Source organism: Hemitrygon akajei, chromosome 8 (genome assembly GCF_048418815.1).
Source record: "Hemitrygon akajei chromosome 8, sHemAka1.3, whole genome shotgun sequence".
NCBI lineage: Eukaryota > Metazoa > Chordata > Chondrichthyes > Myliobatiformes > Dasyatidae > Hemitrygon > Hemitrygon akajei.
Window position 1 is genome coordinate 26,948,288 of NC_133131.1, and position 26,079 is coordinate 26,974,366.

The 26,079-nt window shown below is 42.3% G+C and overlaps 1 protein-coding gene across 2 annotated transcripts; it reads left to right on the plus strand.

Annotated features, from left to right (window-relative positions):
* The first annotated feature begins 8,652 nt into the window (after window positions 1-8,652).
* On the plus strand, window positions 8,653-19,315 carry txndc17 (thioredoxin domain containing 17). 2 transcript variants are annotated; one of them, XM_073053479.1, is made up of 4 exons: window positions 8,653-9,014; window positions 10,425-10,506; window positions 12,840-12,915; window positions 19,145-19,315. In XM_073053479.1, the coding sequence occupies exons 1-4, from the start codon at window positions 8,765-8,767 to the stop codon at window positions 19,211-19,213; spliced, it is 477 nt and encodes a 158-aa protein (XP_072909580.1). In that variant the 5' UTR covers window positions 8,653-8,764; the 3' UTR covers window positions 19,214-19,315. The 2 variants fall into 2 exon arrangements, with proteins under 2 accessions (XP_072909580.1, XP_072909581.1); XM_073053480.1 differs by having other exon boundaries at window positions 8,667-8,900.
* The last annotated feature ends 6,764 nt before the right edge of the window (window positions 19,316-26,079 follow it).

The window sequence follows — 26,079 nt, forward strand, 5'->3', positions numbered from 1 at the left end:
AAAAAATCTCTTGGAAGGCAGTGTCAGGACAATCCACTGGTGATTTGGTCCAACATTTTAACAGTAGATTAATTTTGTGGATTTGGGTATATGGGACATCATTTCAAAATCTGCATGAACAATGAGCTCAAATGAAGTAAATATAGGTTCAGAAGAATATGAACAGAATAGTACAATTTGCAGAAACGTGGTAGATTAAATTTAAAACAAAAAGAAGTGCAGCAATTAATTTTAACATGAATCTTCCTTAGCAAACCTTCAGGGTTTAGAATGATGGGATTCCATTTTGGTTCTGTGGGATCTGAGGAGGTCTAAGAAACCTAAGTGACCAATGAACAGTTGGATGGGAAGATAAACATGTTGCATGCTCCTCAAACTGTTTGCACATTGCTTCCGTAAATTCCTGTCACGGAGACTTGAAGAACTCTGTATCTTCCAAATGGCTAATCTCCATTTACGGCAGTCACATACCAGGGATGCCCATCAATTCATCAAGATATATTCACTGAGGCGCATTATTTAACTGGAACAGCAACCCTACTGGTCTTGTCATTGAATTAGCTCAACTAGTCTATGTAATCAAACTCCACATTCATGAAAACACAAGAGAATGCATATGCTGGAATGTAGAGCAAGTCAAACAACAACTGCAGAGGAAAATGGACACATAGCCAAGTCCAGATGGAAGGTCTGGACCTGAAACATCAACTGTCCATTTCCCTTTCCACATGCTGTTGACCCACTGAGTTCCTCCAGCAGTTTGTTTTGTTTTTGGTCCATGTTCGTGAAACTTAATTTTACATCTTCAACATTGTAATATTTGTTTCCACAGATCCACCATTATCCTATAGTTCTTTGTCATTTATCAAAAATTTAACAATAAATTTAAAAATCACCATTTAAGCCACATTAATTGCTGTTTTTCAGGAACTGATTCATCAGAAACAGAAGCAGCTTTGTGTAACGATCTTAAGTTGCCAAAATTTACAAGACCTGACTGCAAGAAGTTGGAGAGAGTTGTGAATGCAGACTCGGGAAAGCAACCAACATAACCAAGGACCCCTGCCACCTCAGTTGTTCTCTCTTCTCTCCTCTCCTGCTGGACATAAGCTTCAAAGCACATACTACCCCAATATTATCAAATGCTTGAACAGACCTCTCATAGTCTGCACTACAACACAGAAACAGGTGCCCTCGCTCCATCTGCTCCACGCTGGCCTGGTCTTCTGCCTAGTCATATCTACCTGCACCCAGACCATAGACCACCATACTTCTGTCATCCATGTATCTATCCAAACTTCTCTTAAAATTTACAACTAAACTCACATCTACCACTTCTGTTGGCAGCTAGTTCCACACTTGCAACAACCTGAATGAAGAAAATCCCCCTCAGATTCCCCTCAAGTATTTCACCTTTTACTTTGAAGTTATGACTACCAGATTTTGTCTCAGCCACACGAGAGGAAAAAGTCTGCAAGCATTTCCCCTAACTATACCTCCCACAATTTTGTATACCTCTATAAGATCTCACCTCATTTTCCTGCACTCCAGGGAAACATATTCAACCTTACCCTATAACTCAAGTCCTCAAGTCCCAGCAACATCCATGTAAATTTTCTCTGCACTCTTTCAAACTTATTAATACCTTTCCTGTAGGTAGGTGACCAGAAATGCACACATTTTTCCAAATTCAGCCTCACCAGTGTCTTATACAACTTCAACATAAATCCTAACTCCTGCTTTATGAAGGCCAACGTACCAAAAGCTCTCTTTATGACCCTGGCCACCTGTGATGTCACTTTCAAGGAATTATGGATCTGTAATCCAAGGTCCCTTTTGTTCTACCGCACACCTCAGTGTCCTACTGTATACTGTTCAAGTCTTATCCCGGTTAGTCCTCCCAAAGTGCAACACATCACACTTATTTGTATCAAATTCCATCTGCCATTTTTCACTCAATTTTCCCAGCTAGTCAAGATCATCTTACAAGCTTTGATTGCCTCCTGCGCTGTCCATTATGCCTCCAATCTTTGTCAACTACAAATTTGCTGATCCAGTTTACCACATTATAGAACACAGAACAGTATAGCACAGCAATGTTGTGCCAAACCAATTAAATTAGTAACCATATGACTAATTAAACTAATCTCTTCTGCATACACAATGTCCATATCCCTACATTTTCCTCACATTAATACACCTATCTAAATGTATCTTAGAAATCCCTACCATATATGCACCTTCCACCACCTCAGGCAGCACATTCCAAGCACCCACCACTCTCTGTGTAACAATCCTGCCCCTTACGTCCCCTTTGAAATGAACCCCTCCTACTTCAAATGCTTAACCTCTGGTATTACACAATTCAACCCTGGGAAAAACATACTATGTCTACTCTATCTATACCTCCCAAATCCTTATAAACCTCTATCAAAACTCCCCTCAGCCTCCACCGCTTCAGAGAAAACAACCCATTTGTCCAACCTGTCATTATAGCACATTTTTAATCTCTCCCTCTCCCGGTGTGCAGTGCCCTCCTGTTTCAAATCGTTCATCATTGTCCCTGTACCCAAGAAAACCAAGGCAGCATGCCTAAATGATTGGTGCCATGTTGCACTGAACTCAATTATAAGCAAATGCTTTCACAGGCTAGCTAAAGACTACATGCTACCACCCACACTGGACCCCCTACAATTTGCCTACCGACAGAACAGTCTACCAATGATGCCACAGCCACAGCACTGCACACCGTCCTCATTCACCTGGAGAAGAGGGATGCATACGTTAGAATGCTGTTCTTGGACGACAGATCAGCAACACAATAATTCCCTCTAGACTTGACAGGAAGCTCAAGAGACCTCAGCCTGCACCCCGCCTTGTGCAGCTGAATCCTAGACTTACTATCAGATCGCCAACAGGTGGTAAGGATGGGCTCCCTCACTTCTGCCCCTCTGACCCTCAACACAGGTGCCCCCCAGGGTTGTGTCCTGAGTCCGCTCCTCTAGTCCCTTTACACCCACAACTGTGCTGCTACACACAGCTCCAATCTGCTGATCAAATTTGCAGATGACACGACATTGATAGGCCTTATTTCTAATGGTGACGAGACAGCCTACAGAGGAGAGGTTGTCACCCTGACACAGTGGTGCCAGGATAACAACCTCTCCCTCAATATCCAAAAAACAAAAGAGCTGATCATAGATTACAGGAGCAGCAGAGACAGGCTTGTCCCAATCAACATCAATGGGACTGCAGTTGAGAGGGCGAGTAGCTTCAAGCTCCTCGGTATACATATCACTGAAGATCTCACCTGGGCTGTACACACCGGCTATGTGGCAAAAAAAGCACAACAACAGCTCTTCCACCACAAGCGACTGAAAAAGTACAGTATGAGCGCCCAAGGCTTTCTACAGGGGTGCCATTGAGAGCATCCTAACTGGTTGTATCACTGCATGGTATGGGAACTACATCAACCTTAATCGCTAGGCACTGCAGAGAGTGTACGGACAGCCTAGCGTATCTATGGATGCGAACTTCCTTCCATTTAGGACATTTACAGCAGTAGGTACATAAAGAAGGCCTAGAAGATCATCGAGGACACTAGTCACCCCAACCAAAAACAGTTTTGTCTGGCTTTCGTCTGGCAAACAGTACCGCAGCATTAAAGCCAGGACCAACAGCCTACGGGACAGCTTGTTTCTACAAGCCATTAGTCTTATAAATTCACGTCTACGTTCAGCATCCTGGCAAACTTTCTCTGCGCCCTCCCCAATGCCTCAACATCCTTCCAATAATGAGGCGACTAAAACTACAGTATATACAATAGAGGTTGTGCGTTGGTGAGGTTTAAAAAGAGCTTGGGTGCTTTTGGGACTTCTCAGCAGGCTGAAATCATACGATCTGTTAGGCTCTGGGCAGGGACCTGTAAAAAGAAGTGAGCTGAAAGCAGAGCAGCCATTGAGTGAGCGGACAGTGTTAGAGTGGTCAGGCTTTGGCAAGAACAGGCTTAGACAAGCACAAGTAAGTAAGTTTTGAGTAATGTTTCTGTTAGTACATAGCTGTGTGCTAAGAATCGGTCAAGTGGTATGTTCCTTGTGTGAGATGTGGGAACATTGGGAGACCCAGTCTCCCTGATAACTACATCTGTACAAAGTGCACCAAACCACAGCTTCTTAGAGACAGTATTAAGGAACTGGAGCAGCAGTTGGATGCCCTTCAGCTCATGGGGAAAATACGGAGGTAGTAGATAAGACCTAAGTAGGGTGGTAGTCAGCCCTAAGTTGCAGGAGATAGGTACCTAGTTGACTGTCAGGAGAGGGAAAGGGAATAGGCAGCCAATGCAGATGACCCCTGTGGCCGTTCCCCTCAATAATAAATATACTGCTTTGGATACCGTTGGGGGGAACAAGCAACTGGGTGAAGCCGCAGCAACCTGATCTCAGGCACTGAGTCTGTGTCTGTGGCTCAGAAGGGAAAGGGGGAGAAGAGGAATGCAGTAGTGATAAGGGATTCAATAAACAGCAGATTCTGTGGACGTGAAAGAGATATCTGGATGGCATGTTGCCTCCCAGATGCCAGGGTCAGGGATGTCTCAGATCAGGTCCATAGCATTCTAAAGGGGGAGGGTTAACAGCTGGAAGTCGTGGTACATATTGGTACCAGCGACATAGGTAAGAAAAGGAAGGAGGCCCTGAAGAGAGAATATAGGGAGTTAGGAAGAAAGCTGAAATCCAGGTTAGTAATCTCTGGCTTGCTGCCTGTGCCAAGTTCCAGTGAGAGCAAGAATAGGATGATTTGACAGATGGCTGAAGAAGTGCTATTGGGGCAGGGTTTCAGATTAATGGTTCACTGAGATCTCTTCTGGGGAAAGTATAAGCTGTGCAAAACGGACTGGTTACAACTGAACCCAAGGGAAACCAATATTATTCCAGGGAGGTTTGCTGGAGCTGTTAGGGAGTTTAAACTAATTTGGTGGGGGATGGGAACCAGAGCGATAGGGTCAAAGATGGGGCAGGTGGTATACAACTAGATGCAGTGTATAGTGAGGTGTGAGGGAGGACAGGCAGATGATAAAGCAAAATTGCAGTCAGTGGGATGAGCTAAAGTGTAACAGGGGCCAAAATCAAAAGGGTGATGAATACAGGACTGAAAGTGTTATATATGAATGCACACAAGGTAGATGATCTTGTAGCACAGTTAGAGATTGGCAGGTATGGTGTTGTGGGCAAAGCTGAGTTGTGGTTGAGAGAAGATCATTGTTGGTATTTATCCCAAGAAAGAGAATTTGTAGAATTCCTATGGCATGGCTTTTTAAAGCAGCTTGTGGCTGAGCCCACTAGGAGAACAGCAATTCTATATTGGGTGTTATGTAATGATTAGGGAGCTTAAGGTAAAGGAAACTTTAGGAGACTGATCATAATGTGCTAGAATTTATCCTGCAGTTTGAGGAGAAGCTAAAATTAGATGTATCAGTATTACAATGGAGTAAAGGGAATTACAGAGGCATGAGAGAAGAGCTGGCCAAAGTTGATTGGAAGGGGTCACTAGAAGGGATGACAGCATGGCAGAAATGGCTGATATTTCTGGGAGCAATTTGGAAGGTGCAGTATAGATGCATCCCAAAGATGTTCTAACAGAACACAACTAAAAACGGCCATAAAGAGTGAAAAGATTAAATGTGAAGGTAATCTAGCCAATAATATAAACGGTGAATCAAAAAGTTTCTTCAGATATATGAAGAGTAAAAGAGAGATGAGAGAGGATATCAGACCACTGGAAAATTACACTGGAGAGTTAGTAATGGGTTATACAGAAATGGCAGACAAACTTAATAAATATTTCATGTCACTCTTAACTGTGGAAGATGCCAGCAGAATTCCAGAACTGCGAGAGTGTCAGGGGGCAGAAGTGAGTGTTGTTGCTATTACTAAGGAGAAGGTACTTAAGAAGCTGAAAAGCCTGAAGGTGGGATAAGTCCCCTGGACCAGATGGAATACACCCCAAGGTTCTGAAAGAGGTAGCTGAAGAGACTGTGAAGACATTAGTAATGATCTTTCAATAATCACCATATTCTGGAATGGTTCCAGAGGACTGGAAAATTACAAATGTCACTCCACTCTTTAAGAAGGAAGGGTGGAAGAAGAAAGGAAATAATAGGTCAGTGATTGAAAGATGTTGGAGTCTATTATTAAGGATGGGTTTCAGGGTACTTGGAAGCACATTCTAGCATGGATTGAAGATTGAATGACAATCTGGCAAAGAGTCAGAAGAAAAGGAGTTTATTCTGGTTGACTGCCGGTGACTAGTGGTGTGACACAGGAGTCAGTGTTCGGGCCATTTCTTTTCAAGTTATGTCAATATTTTGGATGAAGGAATTGATGGCTTTGTGGCCAAGTTATTAGACGGTACAAGGACAGGTGGAAGGACAGGTAGTGTTGAGGAAGCAGGGTGTCTGCAAAAGGATTCCCCGCCGCCACCTGCAAGGAGCTTGTACATTTTCCCTGTGACTGCATGGGTTTCCTCCCACAGTCCAAAGACATACCGGTTGGTTGGTTAATTGAACATTGTAAATTGTTCTGTGATTAGGCTAGGATTAAATCGCCGGATTCTTGGGCAGCACGGCTCAAAGGGGCAGAGGGCCTTTTCCGTGCTGTACCTCAATAAATAAAAAAATTTAGACAGATTGGGAAAATGGAGATAGAAGTGACTGATGAAATATAGTGTGGAGAAGTGCATGGCTGTGTCATTTTTAGAAGGAATAAAGATGCAAACTTTTCTAAATGGGGAGAAAATACAAAAACTCAGAAGTACAAAGGGACTTGGGAGTCCTCATGCAGGATTAACTTGCAAGTTGAGTCGGTGGTAAGGAAGGCAAATGCAATGTTAAAATTCATTTTGAGGACTAGAATACAAAAGCAAAGATGTAATGCTGAATCTTTATAAGACATTGGTCAGACCATACTTGGAGAATTTCAAACAGTGTTCTAAGAAAAGATATGTTGGCATTGGAGAAGGTGCAGAGAAGCTACACAAGAATTATTCTGGGAATGAGAGGGTTAACATATGAAAAGCACTTGATGGCTCTGGGCCTTTACTTGCTAGAGTTTAGAAGAATGAGGGGAATCTCATTCTAACCTATTGAACATTGAAAGGCCCAGAGAGAGTGGATGCAGAGGATGTTTCCTATAGTGGAGGAGTCTAAGACCAAAGGGCATAGCCTCAGAATAGAGAAACATCCATTTAGAACAGTGATGAGGAAAAATTCCTTTAGCCAGAGAGTAGTGAACCTGTGGAATTTGTTACCACAGACAGCTGTGCAAGCCAAGTCATATTTAAGGCTGAGGTTATAGGTTCTTGATTAATCAGGGCTTCAAAGATTATGGGGAGAAAGCAGGAGAATGGGGATGCAAGTGATAATAAGTCAGTCATATTAGAATGGTGGTTAGACTTGATGGGCTGAATAGCCTAATTCTGCTCCTATGTCTTACGGTCTTAATGCTCCAGATGTAGCCTAACTGGAGTTTTATAAAGCTGCAACAAAACTTCCTGATTTTTGAACTCAATGCATTGACTAATAAAGCATGCCATTTGCCTCTTAACCACTCTATGAACCTATGGAGCCACTTTCAGGGAGGTATGAACTTGGACCCCAAGATCTGCTCAGCAATACTGTGAAGGGTCTTAATGATTATCATCTTAAACACTAATATAAATGATAAACAATAATGAACCCAACACCAATCCCTGCGGCACACCAGTAGTCATAGTCCTGCACGCGCCCCCCCACCCCACCCCAGTCAGAGGGGCAACCATCTACTACCACCCTTGGCTTCTCCCACAAAGCCAACGTTGTACCCAGTTCCCTACTCCATCCTGAATCCCAAGCAACTTAGCATTCTAGACCAGCCTCCCATGTGGGATTTTGCCAAAGGCCTTGTTAGTCCATGTAGACAAAGTCCAGCGGCTTTTCTTCATCAATCTTCTTGGTAACTTCCTCAAAAAACTGTAAGATTGGTTAGACATGACTTATCATGCAGAAAGCCACGTTGAATATCCTTAACACAAACAAGAGAAAATCTGCAGATGCTGGAAATCCAAGCAACACACAAAATGCTGGAGCAAAGCCCGAAATGTTGACTGTTCACTCTTTTCCATAGATGTTGCCTGGCATGCTGAAGATAACTAGTATAAACTGATGGAGGATCTCAGCCTGAAAAGTCAGTTCTTTATTCCTCTCCATTGATGCTTCCTGACTTGATGAGTTCCTCCAGTATTTTGTATGAGTTACTCTGGATTTCCAGCATCTGCAGAATCTCTTGTGTGATAGTGGCTTTTATTTTATAATGGCTATCCCCCCCCGCCCTACTTTTTTTCAGTCCAGATAAAGGGTTTCCATCTGAAACCTCGACTGTCCATCTCCCCACACAGATGCTGCCCTGTTCCTGGAACACCATTCCAACGATCTCTCGTGTCGACAACGGGACATTAGCTTTCCCTGTAAATTGTTGACACCGAAGAGGCTTTACCGCACCACTTGCCTGTCAGTGCCCACAAAGTGCGGACGAACGGCCGGGGAGGTAGAAGCTCAGCTGTTGCCGGGCACCATCACCCGGTTCGTCGGTTCCAACCGACAGCTCCCGGAACCGGAAATCTGTCCGTCCTCTCCTCCTTTCCTCAGGGTGGGGGACGACACTTCCCCAGGTTTAAAGTCCGGTTCACAGTCTGGGCCCAGCGTTTCCGTACTTCGAACGACAGCTCCTGAGCAATGGCTATAGTGGAGGTGTCTGGGTACGACGAGTTCATGAAAGCGGTGGAGCGCAACAAGGGCAAGACCATCTACGCCTACTTCACCGGCTCGAAGGATACCGACGGAGTGAGCTGGTGCCCGGACTGTGTAAAAGGTGAGTACCGTGGCCACTTCAGGGCCTGGGACTCTAACAAAGGCCTTAATGCCAACCCTTCAACTGCGAAGCTTTTGTCCAGTTTTCGCCACATAAGGTGTACTGTTGAGTTGTGTGAGTTAGCAATTCATAGGCTTCTGACGGTGTGATTCCAGGCCTACAGTACAATAACCATAAGGATTGGCTGGGTCGCCCCAGACACGTCAGCTGATAATACTTCTTTTCTCAACAGCTGTAAACTTATAAATGTTCTTGTTGGTGTTGATCGTACTAAATGCCTTTTGTTCCTTTTCTTGAACTTGGTGCTTTTGTCTTTGTCTAAGTTAGTGGACCACACAGATGGATGTGAAAGTTAAATGCAACGCTATTGTTTTGAATCAGTGTTTTGTCACTGTTTCACTGTAAGAGTAAAAGGAAACTTGCAAAATAAGTATCACATTCGCATCAATAATACACTGCCAAAGATGCAAATGATGATAATATGATGTACACTAGTCTTATCATTGTTTAACTGAATATTGTTTTTAATAGATTGAGGTCCTCCATTGGTTGGGGTCGACCATGGATATGCTTCCTAGCTATCAACTTGATCTGTAATCCTGGGCAGTAAGAGCAGGCTCGCCCTCTTCACACAACTGACTAATCCAAATGAAGGGCAAAGACTGGTATAATTTAGCACCAGCAGCGTCACTGGAGTTGCCGGTCTGTGTTGATCTCAATGTAGGACTGCTTGTAGGGACTCCAGCTTCAGATTTTTCCTCTGGGTTTACTCCCAAAGCCTTTCCCATGAGTGGGTATAGTCACAAGGCAGCACAGGTTTGAGATCAGAGTTTTCCCTCTCCTAGATAAGCTGCTAACTGTGGTTGACGAACCCCATTTGCCTGAAACAACTGGTTTTAAGGTGCCAGTAAGCCTTTACCCCTTCTGCTGTCAGTAGAAACTGTTACACTGGACTTGGCAGCTAAGCCACACATAAATGCCAGGAGCTGGACTTGGTTGTCAGAGGCTATTTGAGACACACGGCATTGGGAGCTTATCCCTACTACTGTACCTCCCCCAGCTATGACAACCTTAAGGAACCTTTCTAATAGACTCAATTATCAATCAATTGGTAGACATTTTAGATGCTTTATATTGGTGCTGAAGTAGCTTTAGGCATGATGAGAAAGACAAATTGCAGGATATAAATAAAGGGAGGTGAGAGTTGGATCTCATAGGTTGGAGCCATTTCCCATTGCCAGACATTGTAAAGCAAACAGAGAATCAAGTGCATAAATCATAAGTTTCATAGTTTAAAAGTCATCTTTGTGATGTGGGGATACATTTTGTAGTCACTTTTCAGTCACATTAAATTCAGGTTTCTATTCAGTTCAATGAGGCGTCATTCTCTTTTTTTTGTATTATTATTTTCATTTCTGTTAGTAATCTCATTAGCTTATTGGTGTTAATTTTCTAATTTCTATGTAAATAAAGATGGTCACTCACTAGATTATAATGATACAGAAATTTCCTTATTTTTCCCAGCTGAACCAGTAGTTCGTGCTGAATTAGGTAAAATGCCTGAAGGATCTGTCTTCATCTATTGTCAAACAGGCACCAGACCAGAGTAAGCATCTTTTCTTCAACATTTACAATATTATCGTAATGAAAGAATTTGTATTCCATTGTGTAATTATATAAAGAGTTAATTGCATGAAATATCTTGTAGCTTACTTCCATATTGAAACAAGTAAAGCGAGGTTTCATTCAATTCTGTCCTGCGTAGACACTCCAGAATTAAAATGGTTTCAGTAAAGGAAAGCATGGACTTTGGTTTAAAGAACCTTTATACCTAAATCGTTTTTTTTTAGATCAGTTATAGGGACAAGTTAATTGAACAGTGACATTACTGCTGATCAACATTAAAAAAAAGCTCTGTGAAATGATTTTTTAAATGGAATACAGATGTTTCTTTTGAGTTGGATGTGTTACAAATCTTTTTAAGTAGATAATTACCTATGTTGTAACTTGTTATGCTTTTCCTCTTTGAAACAAATGGGATTGTTAGAGCTTTGTTGTCATTGCTGAGGACAATGAAATTGCAGTGCTCCTCCACTCAGTGCAAAGCAGCATACTGGCAATTCATTTAGTAAAAGCACAATAACTAAATTTAAAATAATGTCTGAGTTTTCTAGAGTGACATTTAAGTTACAGCTGAATTAAAAGCAAACATCTCTAAAATGGGGCATTGTTCAGTTGCACAACAGCCCTGAGAGGAAAAGGTCTTTTTCAGTCTGAAAGTCTGTGCAGAGATGGTTCTGTCTCTGGATGGTAGGAGATTGAACATGTGGGATGAGTCCATGATTTTGCGAGCCCACTGTAGACCCGCGAGTTGTAGTTGGTTTCCATATCTGGTAGCTGTGTCATCAGACTCCTCAATACCCAGAGCCTGGACTGACACCAACTTACTGCCCTCTACTGTGCCTATTGTCTTGTTTATTATTTATTGTAATGCCTGCACTGTTTTGTGCTCTTTATGCAGTCCTAGGTTGTTCTGTAGTCTAGTGTAGTTTTTTTTTTCTGTGTTGTTTTTACGTAGTTCAGTGTAGTTTTTGTACTGTTTCATGTAACACCATGGTCCTGAAAAATGTTGTCTCGCTTTTACTGTGTACTGTACCAGCAATTATGGTCGAAATGACAATAAAAAGTGACTTGACTTGAGTGAAAGATTATAGTTATTGCACCATTCAGATAGCTTCTGCACCTGTTTCTTTGTTATTTGTAATTAATCCAATCACTGATGATGGAGTTGGTGACATAGGCATGGGTGAATAGAGTGTAAAGGAGTGGGCTCTGCACATCCTTAGTGTTCAGGGTCAGGGAGGTTGATGCGTACTTGCCAAGTCTGACTGTCTGGATGCAATTTTTTTTTTTTTTTTAAACAGTACATAACCCAGTTACAAATTGATGTATTGAGTCCCAAATGGTGTAGTTTGTGTTGAAGGCAGAACTGTAGTCAATATAAAGCATTTGGATATAGGTATCTTTGTGCTTCAGGTGTTCCAATACGATGCGGAGAGCAATGGAGATGCAGTCCTTGGTTGTTCTGTTTGCCTTGTAGGCAAACTGGTGCAGGTCCAAAGTAGCAGGTGTGACAATCTTACTGTGGGATATAACCATTCTCTTCAGCAACTTGGCAGCCATGGGGTTGAGTGCAGCCACTCAGTAGTTGTTGAGGTAAGTTAACGCTGACTTCTTTGGGATTGGTATGATGGTTGATAGTTTCAAGCATGCAAGGACCACAGCACAGGACAGAGAGAGGTTATAGATTTCAGTTTAAAAAAAACCCTGCTAGCTGGTAATTGTAGTCTGAGGACCCGCCCAAGTACGCAGTCTGGTCCAGCTGCTCTGCGTGTGGAAAGTATGCCTCACTTAGTGTGTGCTCAGTGTCAGCGCTCTGTCCTCCTCAGGTGCCAAGGCCTTTATCACTGGTTTGTTGTTGTCCCTGTCAAATCAAGCAAAGAAGCTTATTAGCTCCTCAGCTACTGTGGTGGTGTTGTTTGCAGGGCAAAAGGTCTTTCTTTTATAGTGATGTCTTCCCATACACATTGAGGGTCGGAGTATTTCTAACTGTGGTTTGTATGCTGTACTTGGTGATTTTATTGCTTCACTTATAGTATTGGACTCATAAGGGTTGGAGAAAACTGCATGTTAATTTTAAAATTTTTGGGGTGCAGATCACATTGATTTTGTTGATGGTTTAATTTGCACTTCTACATTGAAACTCAAGCTTTACTTCCTACAGCCATTCCGTTAACTAATAACCAGATAGAAAAACAGTTCTATAGCACAGCTTTGAAAGCTTCACAAAATACTGTGCTGCAATTCTGTTTAGCGAAACTGACTTTTGTAGGGGTAACTAACATGCCTATTATTTATTTGCATCTTGTCCTTGATCAGATGGAAGGATCTTAAAAATAAATTTCGAACAGAACTGAAAATCAATGGAGTACCGACTCTCATGAAATATGGCACAGTGAGTAAAGAACATTCTTCCTCTGTCTCACTTTCCTTTTAAATGTTTTACATTGTATCATAAATATCTAAGGTTGTTCACTTTGATCTCTATGCATGATGTGTATTTTTCCTCAGATGGATGATCAATGACTTTTCATTTCAAATGTTTAAGCGTTTAATTGGAGTAAGGGGAAATATGAGGCTATCAAGTACTTGGAAGCATAAATTGGGAACAGAAGTTCTTAGGAAAATGTACGGAAGAAGTGTGGCAAATGTTCAGGGGATATTTGCATGGAGTTCTACAAAGTATACATTCCAATAAGACAGGAAAAGAGTGGTAGTGTACAGGAACCATGGTGTACAAAGGCTGTTGTAAATCTAGTCAAGAAGAAAAGAGCTTACGAAAGATTCAAAAAAACAAGGTAATAATAGAGATCTAGAAGATGCTAGCAGGAAGGAGCTTAAGAAAGAAATTAGGAGAGCCAGAAGGGGCCATGAGAAGGCCTTGGCGGACAGGATTAAGGAGAACCCCAAGGCATTCTACAAGTGTGTGAAGAGCAAGAGGATAAGACGTGAGAGAATAGGACCAATCAAGTGTGACAATGGATAAGTGTATATGGAACCAGAGGAGATGGTAGAGGTACTTAATGAGTACTTTGACTCAGTATTCACTACTGACTTGTAGCAGACTGAAAAGCTTGAGCATGTAGATATTAAGAAAGAGGATGTGGTGGAGCTTTTGGAAAGCATCAAGTTGGATAAGTTACCGGGACTGGGTGAGATGTACCCCAGGCTACTGTGGAAGGCAAGGGAGGAGATTGCTGAGCCTCTGACGATGATCTTTGCATCATCAGTGGGGATGGGAGAGGTTCCGGAGGATTGGAGGGTTGCAGATGTTGTTCCATTATTCAACAAAGGGAGTAGAGATAGCCCAGGAAATTATTGACCAGTGAGTCTTACTTCAGTGGTTGGTAAGTTGATGGAGAAGATCTTGAGAGGCAGGATTTATGAACATTTGGAGGGGCATAATATGATTAGGAATAGTCAGCGTGGCTTTGTCAAGGGCAGGTCGTGCCTTACGAGTCTGATTGAATTTTTTGAGGATGTGACTAAACACATTGATAAAGGTAGAGCAGTAGATGTAGTGTATATGGATTTCAGCAAGGCATTTGACAAGGTACCCCATACAAGGCTTATTGAGAAAATAAGGAGGCTTGGGATCCAAGGGGACATTGCTTTATGGATTCAGAACTGGCTTGCCCACAGAAGGCAAAGAGTGGTTGTAGACGGGTCATATTCTGCATGGAGGTTGGTCACCAGTGGAGTGCCTCAGGGATCTGTTCTGGGACCCCTGCTCTTTGTGATTTTTATAAATGACCTGGATGAGGAAGTGGAGGGATGGGTTAGTAAGTTTGCTGATGTCACAAAGGTTGGGGGTGTTGTGAATACTGTGGAGGGCTGTCAGAGGTTACAGCGGGACATTAATAGGATGCAAAACTGGGCTGAGAAGTGGCAGAGGGAGTTCAACCCAGATAAGTGTGAGGTGGTTCATTTTGATAGGTCAAATATGATGGCAGAATATAGTATTAATGGTAAGACTCTTGGCAGCGTAGAGGATCAGAGGGATCTTGGGATCCGAATCCATAGGACACTCAAAGCTGCTGCGCCGGTTGACTCTGTGGTTAAGAAGGCATACAGTGCATTGGCCTTCATCAATCATGGGATTGAGTTTAGGAGCTGAGAAATAATTTTGCAGTTATATAGGATCCAGGACAGACCTTGGAGTACCGTGCTCAGTCCTGGTCGCCTCACTACAGGAAGAATGTGGAAGCTATAGAAAGGCTGCAGAGGATGTTGCCTGGATTGGGGGGCATACGTCATGAGAATAGGTTGAGTGAACTCGGCCTTTTTTCCTTGGAGCAACAGAGGATGAGAGGTGACCTGATAGAGGTGTATATGATGATGAGAGGCATTGATCATGTGGACAGTCGAAGGCTTTTTCCCAGGTTTGGAATGGCTAGCACAAGAGGGCACAGGTTTAAGGTGCTTGGGAGTGGGTACAGAGGAGATGTCAGGGGTAAGTTTTTTTTACACAGAGAGTGGTGAGTGCGTGGAATGGTCTGTCGGCGACGGTGGTGGAGGCAGATACGATAGGGTCTCTTAAGAGATGCCTGGACGCATATATGGAACTCAGAAAAATAGAGGGCTATGGGTAAGCCTAGGTAATTTCTCAGGTAAGGACATGTTCGGCACAGGTTTGTGGGCCGAAGAGCCTGTATTGTGCTGTAGGTTTTCTGTTTCTTTTCTATGTTCTAAATTACTTTTTTTTTCCTTTATAAATTCCTTCACAAATTTTGTCTTATCTTGAAATAATTTATTTCATAGATTCAAAGAAAATTTATTATCAAACTATGTATACAGAATACAACCCAGATTCATCCTCCCGCAGGCAGCCACAAAACAAAGAATCCCCATGGAACCCATTCAGGAAAAACATCAAACCCCCAAAAATAACAAATTGCACAAACGGCAAAAAGCACATGAACAGTGTGTGGAGTATAAAGCATCAAGAGTCCTGCAGTATTCAGTTTACCGTAGATTCCGGATTTTAAGCCGCTACTTTTTTCCCACATTTTGAACAGCTTTGAACTTTGCGGCCAATAATCCGGAGCGGCTAATGCAAGGTTTTTTTTCATGCCGCCTCGTAAACATTTTGCCTCGTAACAGTAGACCAATAAAATTGATGAGTAGTTCACAGAGGTCCAATGAAATTGTACGATAAATCAAGCGCACTTTCACAATTAAATTATTGTAAATCAGTCATTTGTACTCACCCTCATCAACATGGAAAACACTCGAAGCATTGTGCTACCTACCCTACTTAGTTTAAACTATATTTGTTTTCTGTACTACATCGCGGGATGCTATGACGTCACACCCGGTTTCGCGGCGTCTTGTGGGAAAATGCCGTTTGCGATGAAACGGAAAGGAGGGGGGAGCGGATTCCGCGAGCGGCTTTGGATCCGAGCGAAATCTGCTTTTAAATGCCGTTTGCGATGAAACGGAAAGGAGGGGGGGAGCGGATTCCGCGAGCGGCTTTGGATCCGAGCGAAATCTGCTTTTAAATGCCGTTTGCGATGAAACGGAAAGGAGGGGGGGGAGCGGATTCCGCGAGCGGCTTTGGATCCGAGCGAAATCTGCTTTTAAGTTAAAGGTATCAATAACTTTTCCTGGTAGGCTGCAGTATATATATTTTTTACCAGTCGTTAGGAGATATTGGAATGTTGTTCAGTAAAGAAGTATACGCAACGTATATTTAAAAGTAGCTGCGTACGGGCACGGTTCGAAAAAAAGCATTTGCAATATGTATTTGTTTTTGTTACCATATGGATTTAATTAAAAGTTAAAAAAATCCTCACGTGTAATATCTTTCTGTGTAAATATCTCATATTACAACGTGGGACACCTGCGGCCGAAAATCCGGTGCGGCCTAAAATCCGGTGCGGCCTTTACATTTAAAAAAATGATTTTATTTCTAAAATTAGTGCCAGCGGCTTAAAATCAGGTGCGCTCTGTAGTCCGGAATCTACGGTAGTTCAGTTCAGTACCACACTGTTAATCCACTGCTGGCCACAGGGCTGTTCTTCAGCAGGTTTGCCAGAGCTGTTCGGGAAAGTTGAAACTAATTTGGCAGTGGGGGGTGGGAACTGGGGTGATAGGACTGAGGTTGGGGTAGTTGGTTTACCAACAGAGGCAACGTGTAAAGAGACTACCAGCAAGGAGGGAGAAGCTGATGATAGGGCAAAATGGTAGTCAATAGGATGAGTTGCAATGTAAAAGGCGGACAAGATTGAAAATAGTGAGTACAGGACGGAAGGTGTTATATTTGAAAGCACACACAGTAAATGTACTAAGGTAGATTAACTTGTACAGATACAGAATGGTGTGTATGACGTGGGTGTCACTGAACTGTTTACAATATACATTAATTATTTAGATGAAGGGATTAAAAATAACATTAGCAAATTTGCCGATGACACAAAGCTGGGTGGCAGTGTGAAATGTCAGGAGGATGTTATGAGAATGCAGGGTGACTTGGACAGGTTGGGTGAGTGGGCAAATGTATGGCAGATGCAGTTTAATGTGGATAAATGTGAGGTTATCCACTTTGGTGGCAAGAACAGGAAGGCAGATTACTATCTAAATGGAGTCAAGTTAGGAAAAGGGGAAGTACAACGAGATCTAGGTGTTCTTGTACATCAGTCAATGAAAGCAAGCAGGCAGTGAAGAAAGCTAATGGCATGCTGGCTTTTATAACAAGAGGAATTGAGTATAGGAGTAAAGAGGTCCTTCTGCAGCTGTACAGGGCCCTGGTGAGACCCCACCTGGAGTATTGTGTGCAGTTTTGGTCTCCAAATTTGAGGAAGGACATTCTTGCTATTGAGGGAGCGTAGCGTAGGCTCACAAGGTTAATTCCCAGAATGGCGGGACTGTCATATGTTGAAAGATTGGAGCGACTGGGCTTGTATACACTGGAATTTAGAAGGATGAGAGGGGATCTGATTGAAACATATAAGATTATTAAGGGATTGGACACACTGGAGGCAGGAAGCATGTTCCCGCTGATGGGTGAGTCCAGAACTAGAGGCCACAGTTTAAGAATAAGGGATAGGCCATTTAGAACAGAGATGCGGAAAAACTTTTTCACTCAGAGAGTGGTGGATAAGTGGAATGCTCTGCCCCAGAAGGCAGTGGAGGCCAAGTCTCTGGATGCATTCAAGAGAGAGTTAGATAGAGCTCTTATAGATAGCGGAGTCAAGGGATATGGGGAGAGGGCAGGAACGGGGTACTGATTGTGTATGATCAGCCATGATCACGTGAATGGTGGTGCTGGCTAGAAGGGCCAAATGGCCTACTCCTGCAACTACTGTCTATTGTCTATTAACTGTAGCTGAAAATAGCTGGGAACTGAACATCCAAGGACACTCATGGTATCAAAAGGACAGGCAGGAAGGCAGAGTGGGTGGGGTGGCTCTGCTGGTGGAAAAAATGAAATCATATTAGAGGTAACCATTAGAGAAGGTATAGGAGCGTTGTGAGTAGACCTAGGGAATCGTAATGTTCCTCATTGATCAATCCTTGCAAAGTGGTTCCCAAGACTTCTGCACTTTCCTCTGATGGCAGCTAGCAAGAGGGAGAAGACTGGTCAAACTCAGGCAGGCAGCACCGAACGCCCACCCATCCTCTGCTCTTGTCAGTGTCAACTTCAGTCTTTGCTCAATGTCTCATTCGGAGAGAAGCAATGGAGTCAATCATGGGCTTGTGCCCCGTCTCCAGGCTTCCTGGCCTCCAGGCTACATGCTCTGCTCCAAACCTCACCAAACTCCCTCGGAGACAGCTAAGTGCCAGATCGTTCATTCAGCCCAAAAACACGTCATCAAAATGTAAATCATGGGTCCCAATCACCTCAGTTTAGTAGTAGAATCATATTTGAAAGAAAACATGAAAGTGAGCTTCCTGCAGAATGTTGCCATAGGTCACTGCCGCTATCATGAAGACCACAATTTTTTTTAATCTCCTATTCAACTTGTGATGAGTATACAAAAATGTATGATAAAATTGAGGTAATTTTTGTTGGTAGAGATGTTTATTGTCAACTTTCGCGCTGCTGTTAAGAAGGAAGCAAGATTTTTGGTTTTGTAGAGTACAGGTATAAATGTAAGATTTATTACAAGTTGTTGGAATCCAAAGCACAAACGTTGAGTGCTTATAGCATTCAGGAAAGAAAGTGAGTGCTTCAGCTTAGTAACCTTTCATTGCCATTTGCAGTTTTGTTTTGCTTCAATTCTGATTCGAGTATTGGATTAAGTGCTGTTCAGGGCACTTGTCAAGGCAATGATAAGTAGAGTATTTTGGTACATGTGGCATTACTTGAAGCTGGACAGCAACTAAAACAGAATTTAGTGAATGTGATGTAAAACAAATATGTAGTATCAGTAAGCTGTTAAACCCTGTACACACCTTGTAGGCTCTGCTATACTTTTTGATTTAAACCTGTGTTTAAAATGTACATAAGTACTATATACTTCAGTGATTTGTTTTTTTTGTTTCCTTAACATTTAAAAAGTATTGCCATCTTTAAAATACTTAGCAAGTTGGGGAAACTTTTAAATTTTGTCAACATAGTTTTATCAAAACTTTATCAGCATCAGAGAGACATCTTTTTACAAACTGATTTTGTATTTCAGCCTCAAAAGCTGGTTGAAGAGGAGCTATTCAAGCCGGAACTTGTGAAATTGCTCATCACAGAAGACTGAACACTTCCTAATTTTTGAATCTTGAAATCATGTCCAAGCATTCTACCTGATTTATCTTATTGTACTGGATGATCTTCCATCATTAAATGCAAATGAACTACATTTCCAATTTTGCCTTGTTTAATTGGCTTCTAACAAAATGAAATCAGGTCAAGCACAAGTTGCAGAGGCAATGTATTTAAAATCAGATGTTTTCCTGATGTTCAAAAGAATGTACACAAAGGAGAAAAATAATCTTATTTAATTTGCAAACTATTGGCATTTAAAGTGAAATTTGAATCCTTAGTGTTTCAAGAGGTGGTATGAACTGTTATATTCATGGTTAATTACTTTAACTGAAAATTTAATTCTGCTAAATCTAACATTCAGTTGTATTTCAATATGGGGGATGTCTCCATAAGCATTATGGGTTTTTAAATGGAGACAAGACTTCAGGTGCTGGAATCTGAGCAAAGAAGAATCTGGTGGATTAACTTATGTTAAGCAGTATCTGGGGATGGGGGCTGAATTGCTGTTTTAAGTTTTTGACCTAAAATGTTAATGATTCCTATTGAATTTCTCCAGCAGATTTTTTGTTTTGCTAAATAGCATGAACAGGGTTCTCAAGCATGATGTTTGATCATTTGTCTCTAACATGCAAGATGTAATGATACTGGATGGCACAATTAATGTGCAGTGTGACCTTCAGTACCATGGTGTTCTATGCTGAGCAGAGATTAGTGCAAGTATTCACAGGCAAAAATATTTGCAATGAAATATTTTGATGTCAAATCAAGGTATTTTAATAAACTATTTGCATCAGTGTTACTCTCCCTTGAACTGACAAATTATCTCTACTCATGATTCATATAATATACTGTGTTATAAAGGGGAGATGTAATCTTTTCTGAGTTATATTAAATATTCTGCCTTTCCCCACCCAAAATTGGGGTGCCACTAAGTTACAGCAATTATATGATGGAAATTTGTCCTTGTGTAATTTACAAATCTTTGAAAAAGATGGAATAAAGATTGTTATAAAATTTATGTAAAGGAATATACTATCAAAATTCCTTTCAATTAGTTGAAAGGTTAATAGATCAGGAATTAATTAAAGTACAAATTGTTTAATTTCCAGGTCAATGTAGTATTGGAAGATCCCAGGCAATGGCTTTGCCATTGGACTGTCTGAGCCACAGCGATAGAACAAAGCAACACATGTGCTAGCATCCATCATTCCATTAATTCTAGAGTTATAGCAGTACAGTACAAGTTCAGAATTTTGAAAGTTGCTTTGTACCAGCTATTTGCAATGTCACAGCAAGATGCAGGCTTCTAGAATTTGTCTCATCCGGCTTAATTTTAGCAACTTAAATATTGTATTTCAAAGTTACTTACTAAAGTAGCATTGAGAACATTTATGATGCATAGAAGTACTTCATATTAAATATTTAAAAAGAACTCCTTAAGAGAAATGCATAAAATATTTGTTGAAGAGCCATTAACAAACCTGAATAATTAAGTATTAAAACAAAAATCCAATATTTAGAACCAATGCACGATGTTTGTCACTCTTGTGTTTCCTGAATCAAAGTGACTGATAGCCACTTCAGAATTGCACTTCCATGCTTATAACATGGGATGTCATTGGGGGAGGGAAGGAGTATAGAAGACTATTTGTCAGTGCAGGCCCTTCAGCCCACAATGTTGTACTGACCTTTTAACCTATTTCAAGACCAATTCAACTCTTCCTTTGCACAAAGACCTCCATTTTTCTTTCATCTATGTGCTGAAGTGTCTCTTAAATACCCCTAATGTATCTGCCCCCCCCCCCCCATCTACCATCCCTGGGCAGCATTCCATGCATCTACCTCTATATAAAATGTTCTGTATCTGACATCCTCCCCCTACACATTCCTCTAATCACTTTAAAGTTATGCCCTCTCATGTTAGCCATTGTAACATAGGTACATTGTTCAACTTCAGTGAAATATATTAAGTTATCAATACACTCATCTTTCTCCAAAAATATATGGAACACTCTGGGGGTTGGAATAGTGGTTGAGGTGTGGAGTTTTAAACCCTTTTTCACAGATCATGAGAAATGTCAGTACATGTCCAGTGTTACGTACCCTGTAATTGGGTTTACAGACCAGCAAAGATAGAAGTATCCGTTGGAGTCTGGTGGTACTAAAACTAAAGATGTTTATTAGTAAACTACACAATACAGTATCAAAAATGCAAATATACATATAAAACAGGTTAGCAATAATAAACATAGAAGAGTAAGAATAATAAGCAATAATATACAAGGTCTAGGGGTAAATGACTTGTCATAGAAGAGTATAAAGTTCAGTTCATATGTGCTGAGGTAGTTATGGTTGTGTTGTAATCGTTGGAGAGAGAAATTCCTGTAACAACAGACTCCAACTTAATAACCGCCTATTTTGATTCTTCATGTTAGCCAAAAATACCAAGGGGTTCTGATCAGTATAAACAATTAGTGGTCTCCATGCTGAACAAATGTAGACCTCAAAATGCTGTATCGCCAGGATAAGTGCCAGCAATTCCTTCTCCACAGTGGAGTAATTTCTCTGGTGCACATTGAACAAATATGCCACTAGGTGTTCCACTTCATCCCCAGCTTTTTGCAACAGGACTGCCCCTGCAGCCTCATCACTTGCGTCGGTTGCCAGGGAGAAAGGTTTCGAAAAGTCAAGTGCTTTTAACACAGGGTGATAGCACAGTATGGTTTTCAACTTAAAAGGCTTCCTGGCAAGGATTGCTCCACTCAAACTTTTCATCCTTCTGCAAGAGCTTTGTAAGCGGGAGGGCAATATCCGCAAAGTTCTTACAAAATTTCCGATAGTACCCCACCATTCCCAAAAACCTTCTCAGTGCCCTCTTATTTGTGGGGACAGGAACCTCAGAAATAGCCTGTACTTTAGCCTGCACAGGAGCCAACTGCCCCTGTCCTACCACATACCCCAAGTACGTGATTGTAGCGTGGCCGAATTCACTCTTTGCAAGGTTCACTGTGAGATTGGCTGCAGACATTCATTTAAACAGTTTCTCCACAGCCTCAATGTGCTCATCCCATGTATCACTCCAGACCACTGCATCGTCAATGTAAGCCTTCGTGTTCATTAACCTTTAATCACTGTGTCAATCATTCTCTGAAATGTCCCTGGAGTATTTTTTTATTCCAAATGGCAAAACATTATATTCATAGAACACTGATGGTGTGACAAATGCTGAAATTTCTCGAGCCCTGTCAGTTAAAGGAACACACCAGTATCCTTTGAGTAAGTCAATCTTGGTGATGTATCTAGCTTTACCCACTTTATCAATACAATCATCCACCCTGAGGATAGGGTAAGCATCTGTTTGTGTGATGGCATTCACCTTTCGGTAATCTGTACAGAATCTTATACTACCATGAGGCTTCGATACAACCATGCATGGAGATGCCCATGCGGAGGAAGACTCTCGAATAATACCAGCAGCTAGCATATGCTCAATTTCTTTTTCCACTAGCTTGCTCTTTTCCAAATTCATCCGATAAGGGGATTGCTTAATAGGCTGGGCTGAGGTAACAATAACATCATGCATTGTTTCTTTGCACCTCCTTGGAACATCTGGACATAAATCTGTATGCCGGTTAATTAGCTTTGTCAGCTGCTCTCTTTGTCCAGGCTCCAAATGACTGACTTTATCAGCAAAGTTGGCCAAAATAACAGAGTTCTCTAGTCTGGTGGGTACTATGTTTATCTTTTCAAAACGTTCGGGCCTCTTCATCAGTTTTCGTGACAGCACCGGCCGGCGTGGGGGTAACGTCACGATAACCCATTAGCACGTTAATGTGAACCAACTGGCTCGGCTTTCGTCTATCAGGAGTTTCGATCACATAATTCAGAGAGTCTATTTTCTTAATCACTTTGTACGGCCCTTGAAATCTCACCTGTAGGGGGTTCATAACTACAGGAAACCGGACCAAAACCTTATCGCCCACTTGAAATTCTTGCTCTTGGGTTCGTTTATCATACCATTATTTCATCTTAGTCTGGGAGTCTTTAAGATTTTGCTTTGCAAGGTCTCAAACTTCGTGGAGCCTTTCACGGAACTTCAAAACAGTCAATCACATTGACTTGCACGTTTGGACTAGACCATTTCTCTTTGAGTAAGGTTAAGGGTCCTCTGGGCCTATGACCAAAAATGAGCTCAAATGGACTGAACCCCAGGGATTCCTGAACCGTGTCCCTCACTGCAAATAACAGAAGTGGTAATGCATCATCCCAGTCTCGAGTATTTTCCTGACAATAAGTTTTAATCATGGTCTTTAAAGTCGCATGTAATCTTTCCAACGCTCCTTGAGATTCCAGGTGGTATGCAGAGACTAAAATTTGTTTAACTCCCATCTGAGTCAACATTTGCTGGAATGCATGGGACGTGAAGGTACTCCCCTGATATGACTATCTCTCTAGGTAACCCTACCGTGGTGAAAAATTTAATGAGGGCCTTTACCACCGCAGGAGTCCTAATGTTTCCCAGGTACACAGCCTCCGGGAATCGAGTAGCAGCACACATCAGGGTCATGACATACTGCCGCCCACTCGCAGTTCTAGGCAAAGGGCCCACAAAATCCACAATGATTCAGGAAAAAGGTTCCTCAAAGGCTGGTATCGGTCTAAGGGGTGCCTTAGGGATAACCTGATTTGGCTTTCCTACCACCTGACAAGTGTGGCACCTTTTACAATAGTCGATGATATCCTTCCTCATATTTGGCCAGTAAAAATCTTTCATATCTCTATCTACTGTCTTCCTCACTCCTAAGTGTCCACCTAGGGGTATCTTGTGAACCAGGTTCAAAATCTCATCCCGATAAACCTTCGGAACCACCACCTGGTGTACCACCGCCCAGTCCTCATTGACTGGCACCATGGTCGGCCTCCATTTCCTCATTAACACTCCCTCCTTCAGGTAGTATCCCCCTGGTTCCTTATCAATTTCTGCTTCAGAAAGAGCTGATTCTTTCAACGCCACAAGCTCCTCATTACATCTCTGCTCCTTTATAAATTCCCTCCTTGCTAATGGTAGATCCACCTCCTCTCCTTAACCCCACTATCCTTTTCCTCCCCATCCAGCAACCCCTTTTTATACCAGGTCGGTAAAAACATCTCCGCTAAATCAACACTGGACTCATTTAAACGGGTTCCTGTCTCAGCCACCTTTCTAGACATGCTGCGAGTTATTGCGCATGCGGGATAAATCTTGGAATCTATGGGCGGGTCCTCAGCACTCACAGGCTTGCTTGTTAGTTTCACTACTGAATACACATCCCAACCTGCAAGATCGTTATCGAGTAGGACGTTCACACTGTCCATGGGTAATTCAGACCGCACCCCTATCTCGACTGGTCCAGATACCAGGTCACAGTTCAAAAATATTCTGTGCAAAGGTACGGCCTCAGTTCCTTTTCTGATACCTTTTAACACATTTACCTTCCCAATCTCTGTCTCAGCACCGAAATCTAACACCTTCCTTAGAATCAATGACTGACTAGCCCCAGTATCTCTCCAGATCCTCACTGGAACTGGGGTTTCTCTTTCCTTCACAGATACCATCCCTTCCAAAATAAACCTCTCACACCCCTCTTGCGCTCTATCTAATTTCGCCTTTCTTATCAATCTGTTGACCGGCTCAGTGCAACCACTTGGAGTTGCTGTTTTTCCTTTTCCTGTTTCTTTCTTCGGAGCAAAGCACTTAGATGCCACGTGGCCCGCTTTCCCACAATTATAACACGTAAAGTTGGGAACCTTCCTGCCAGCCTGCTTTTCCTCCTCCTTATCTTTTCCGCTAGTTCCCGGCTTATTCTCTGCCTTAGCCGGTGGGCTTTCTCTACCATCCCTACTGCCTCTCTGGTAGCTCTTATTTGGGGGAAACTTTGTCTTGTGGGTTAAGGCGTACTCGTCTGCTAACTTGGAGTGTCGCAGACAGAGTCTCTGTCTCCTTCTCGTCCAAGTACGTCTTCATACCTTCAGGGATACAACCTTTGAACTGCTCAATCAGCATTAACTGTAGCAGTTTGTCATAATCTCCAATGACCTCTTCTGAGGCGCACCAACGCTCACAATACATTTGCATCTCACGGGCAAACTCTAAATACGTGCGGTCCCATGGCTTACTCAAATTCCGGAACTTCTGCCGGTATGCCTCTGGAACCAATTCATAACTCCTTAGTATAGCAGTTTTTGCTTCATCATAATCCTTAGACTCATCCATAGACAATGCCGAATACGCTTGCTGAGCCTTCCCCCTAAGTACGCTCTGTAACAGAACAACCCATTTCTCCTTAGGCCAGTTCTGATTCAAAGCCACTTTCTCAAAATGGAGGAAGTACCTATCGACATCCATCTCCTCGAATGGAGGTACCAACTTAATCTTCTGACCAACCTTGAACCCCTTGTTTGGGTCAGCTGCCTGGTCCCTTCCCCGCGATGCCTTTAACTTCTCCATTTTCAGCTCAAACTGCCTCTCTTTCTCCCTTTCCTCCCTCTGCTTATCAGCTTCTTCTCTCCACCTTGCAGCCTCCTCTCTCTCTCTCTCTGCCTCCAGCTGCCTTATCTGGAGTTCATGCTCCCTCTTCTTTTCCTCCTCAGCCAACCTTAATTTTTCTATCTGTAACTGAAGCTCACCCTCGACTGGTTTCCTCTCAGGGAACAGTTCCAATGCCCCCGACGGGAACACACCTTGGGATACATAATACTCAGCTATTGCTCTCTGTATTTCCAACTTTCTCATCGCCGGTTTCACCACCGAGAGATTCAATCGTCTCGCAACACTCAACAATTACAACTTTTTGGCATCCTCTAATGCCCCCGTAGTTG

What these genes read in the sequence shown, in the direction of transcription:
- txndc17 (XM_073053479.1), top strand. Translation starts at nt 8,765, where the DNA reads ATGGCTATAGTGGAGGTGTCTGGGTACGACGAGTTCATGAAAGCGGTG. An exon ending in AAGGTGTACTGTTGAGTTGT is followed by an intron (nt 9,015 to 10,424) that starts GTGAGTTAGCAA and finishes TATTTTTCCCAG; the next exon opens with CTGAACCAGTAGTTCGTGCT. An exon ending in CAAACAGGCACCAGACCAGA is followed by an intron (nt 10,507 to 12,839) that starts GTAAGCATCTTT and finishes GTCCTTGATCAG; the next exon opens with ATGGAAGGATCTTAAAAATA.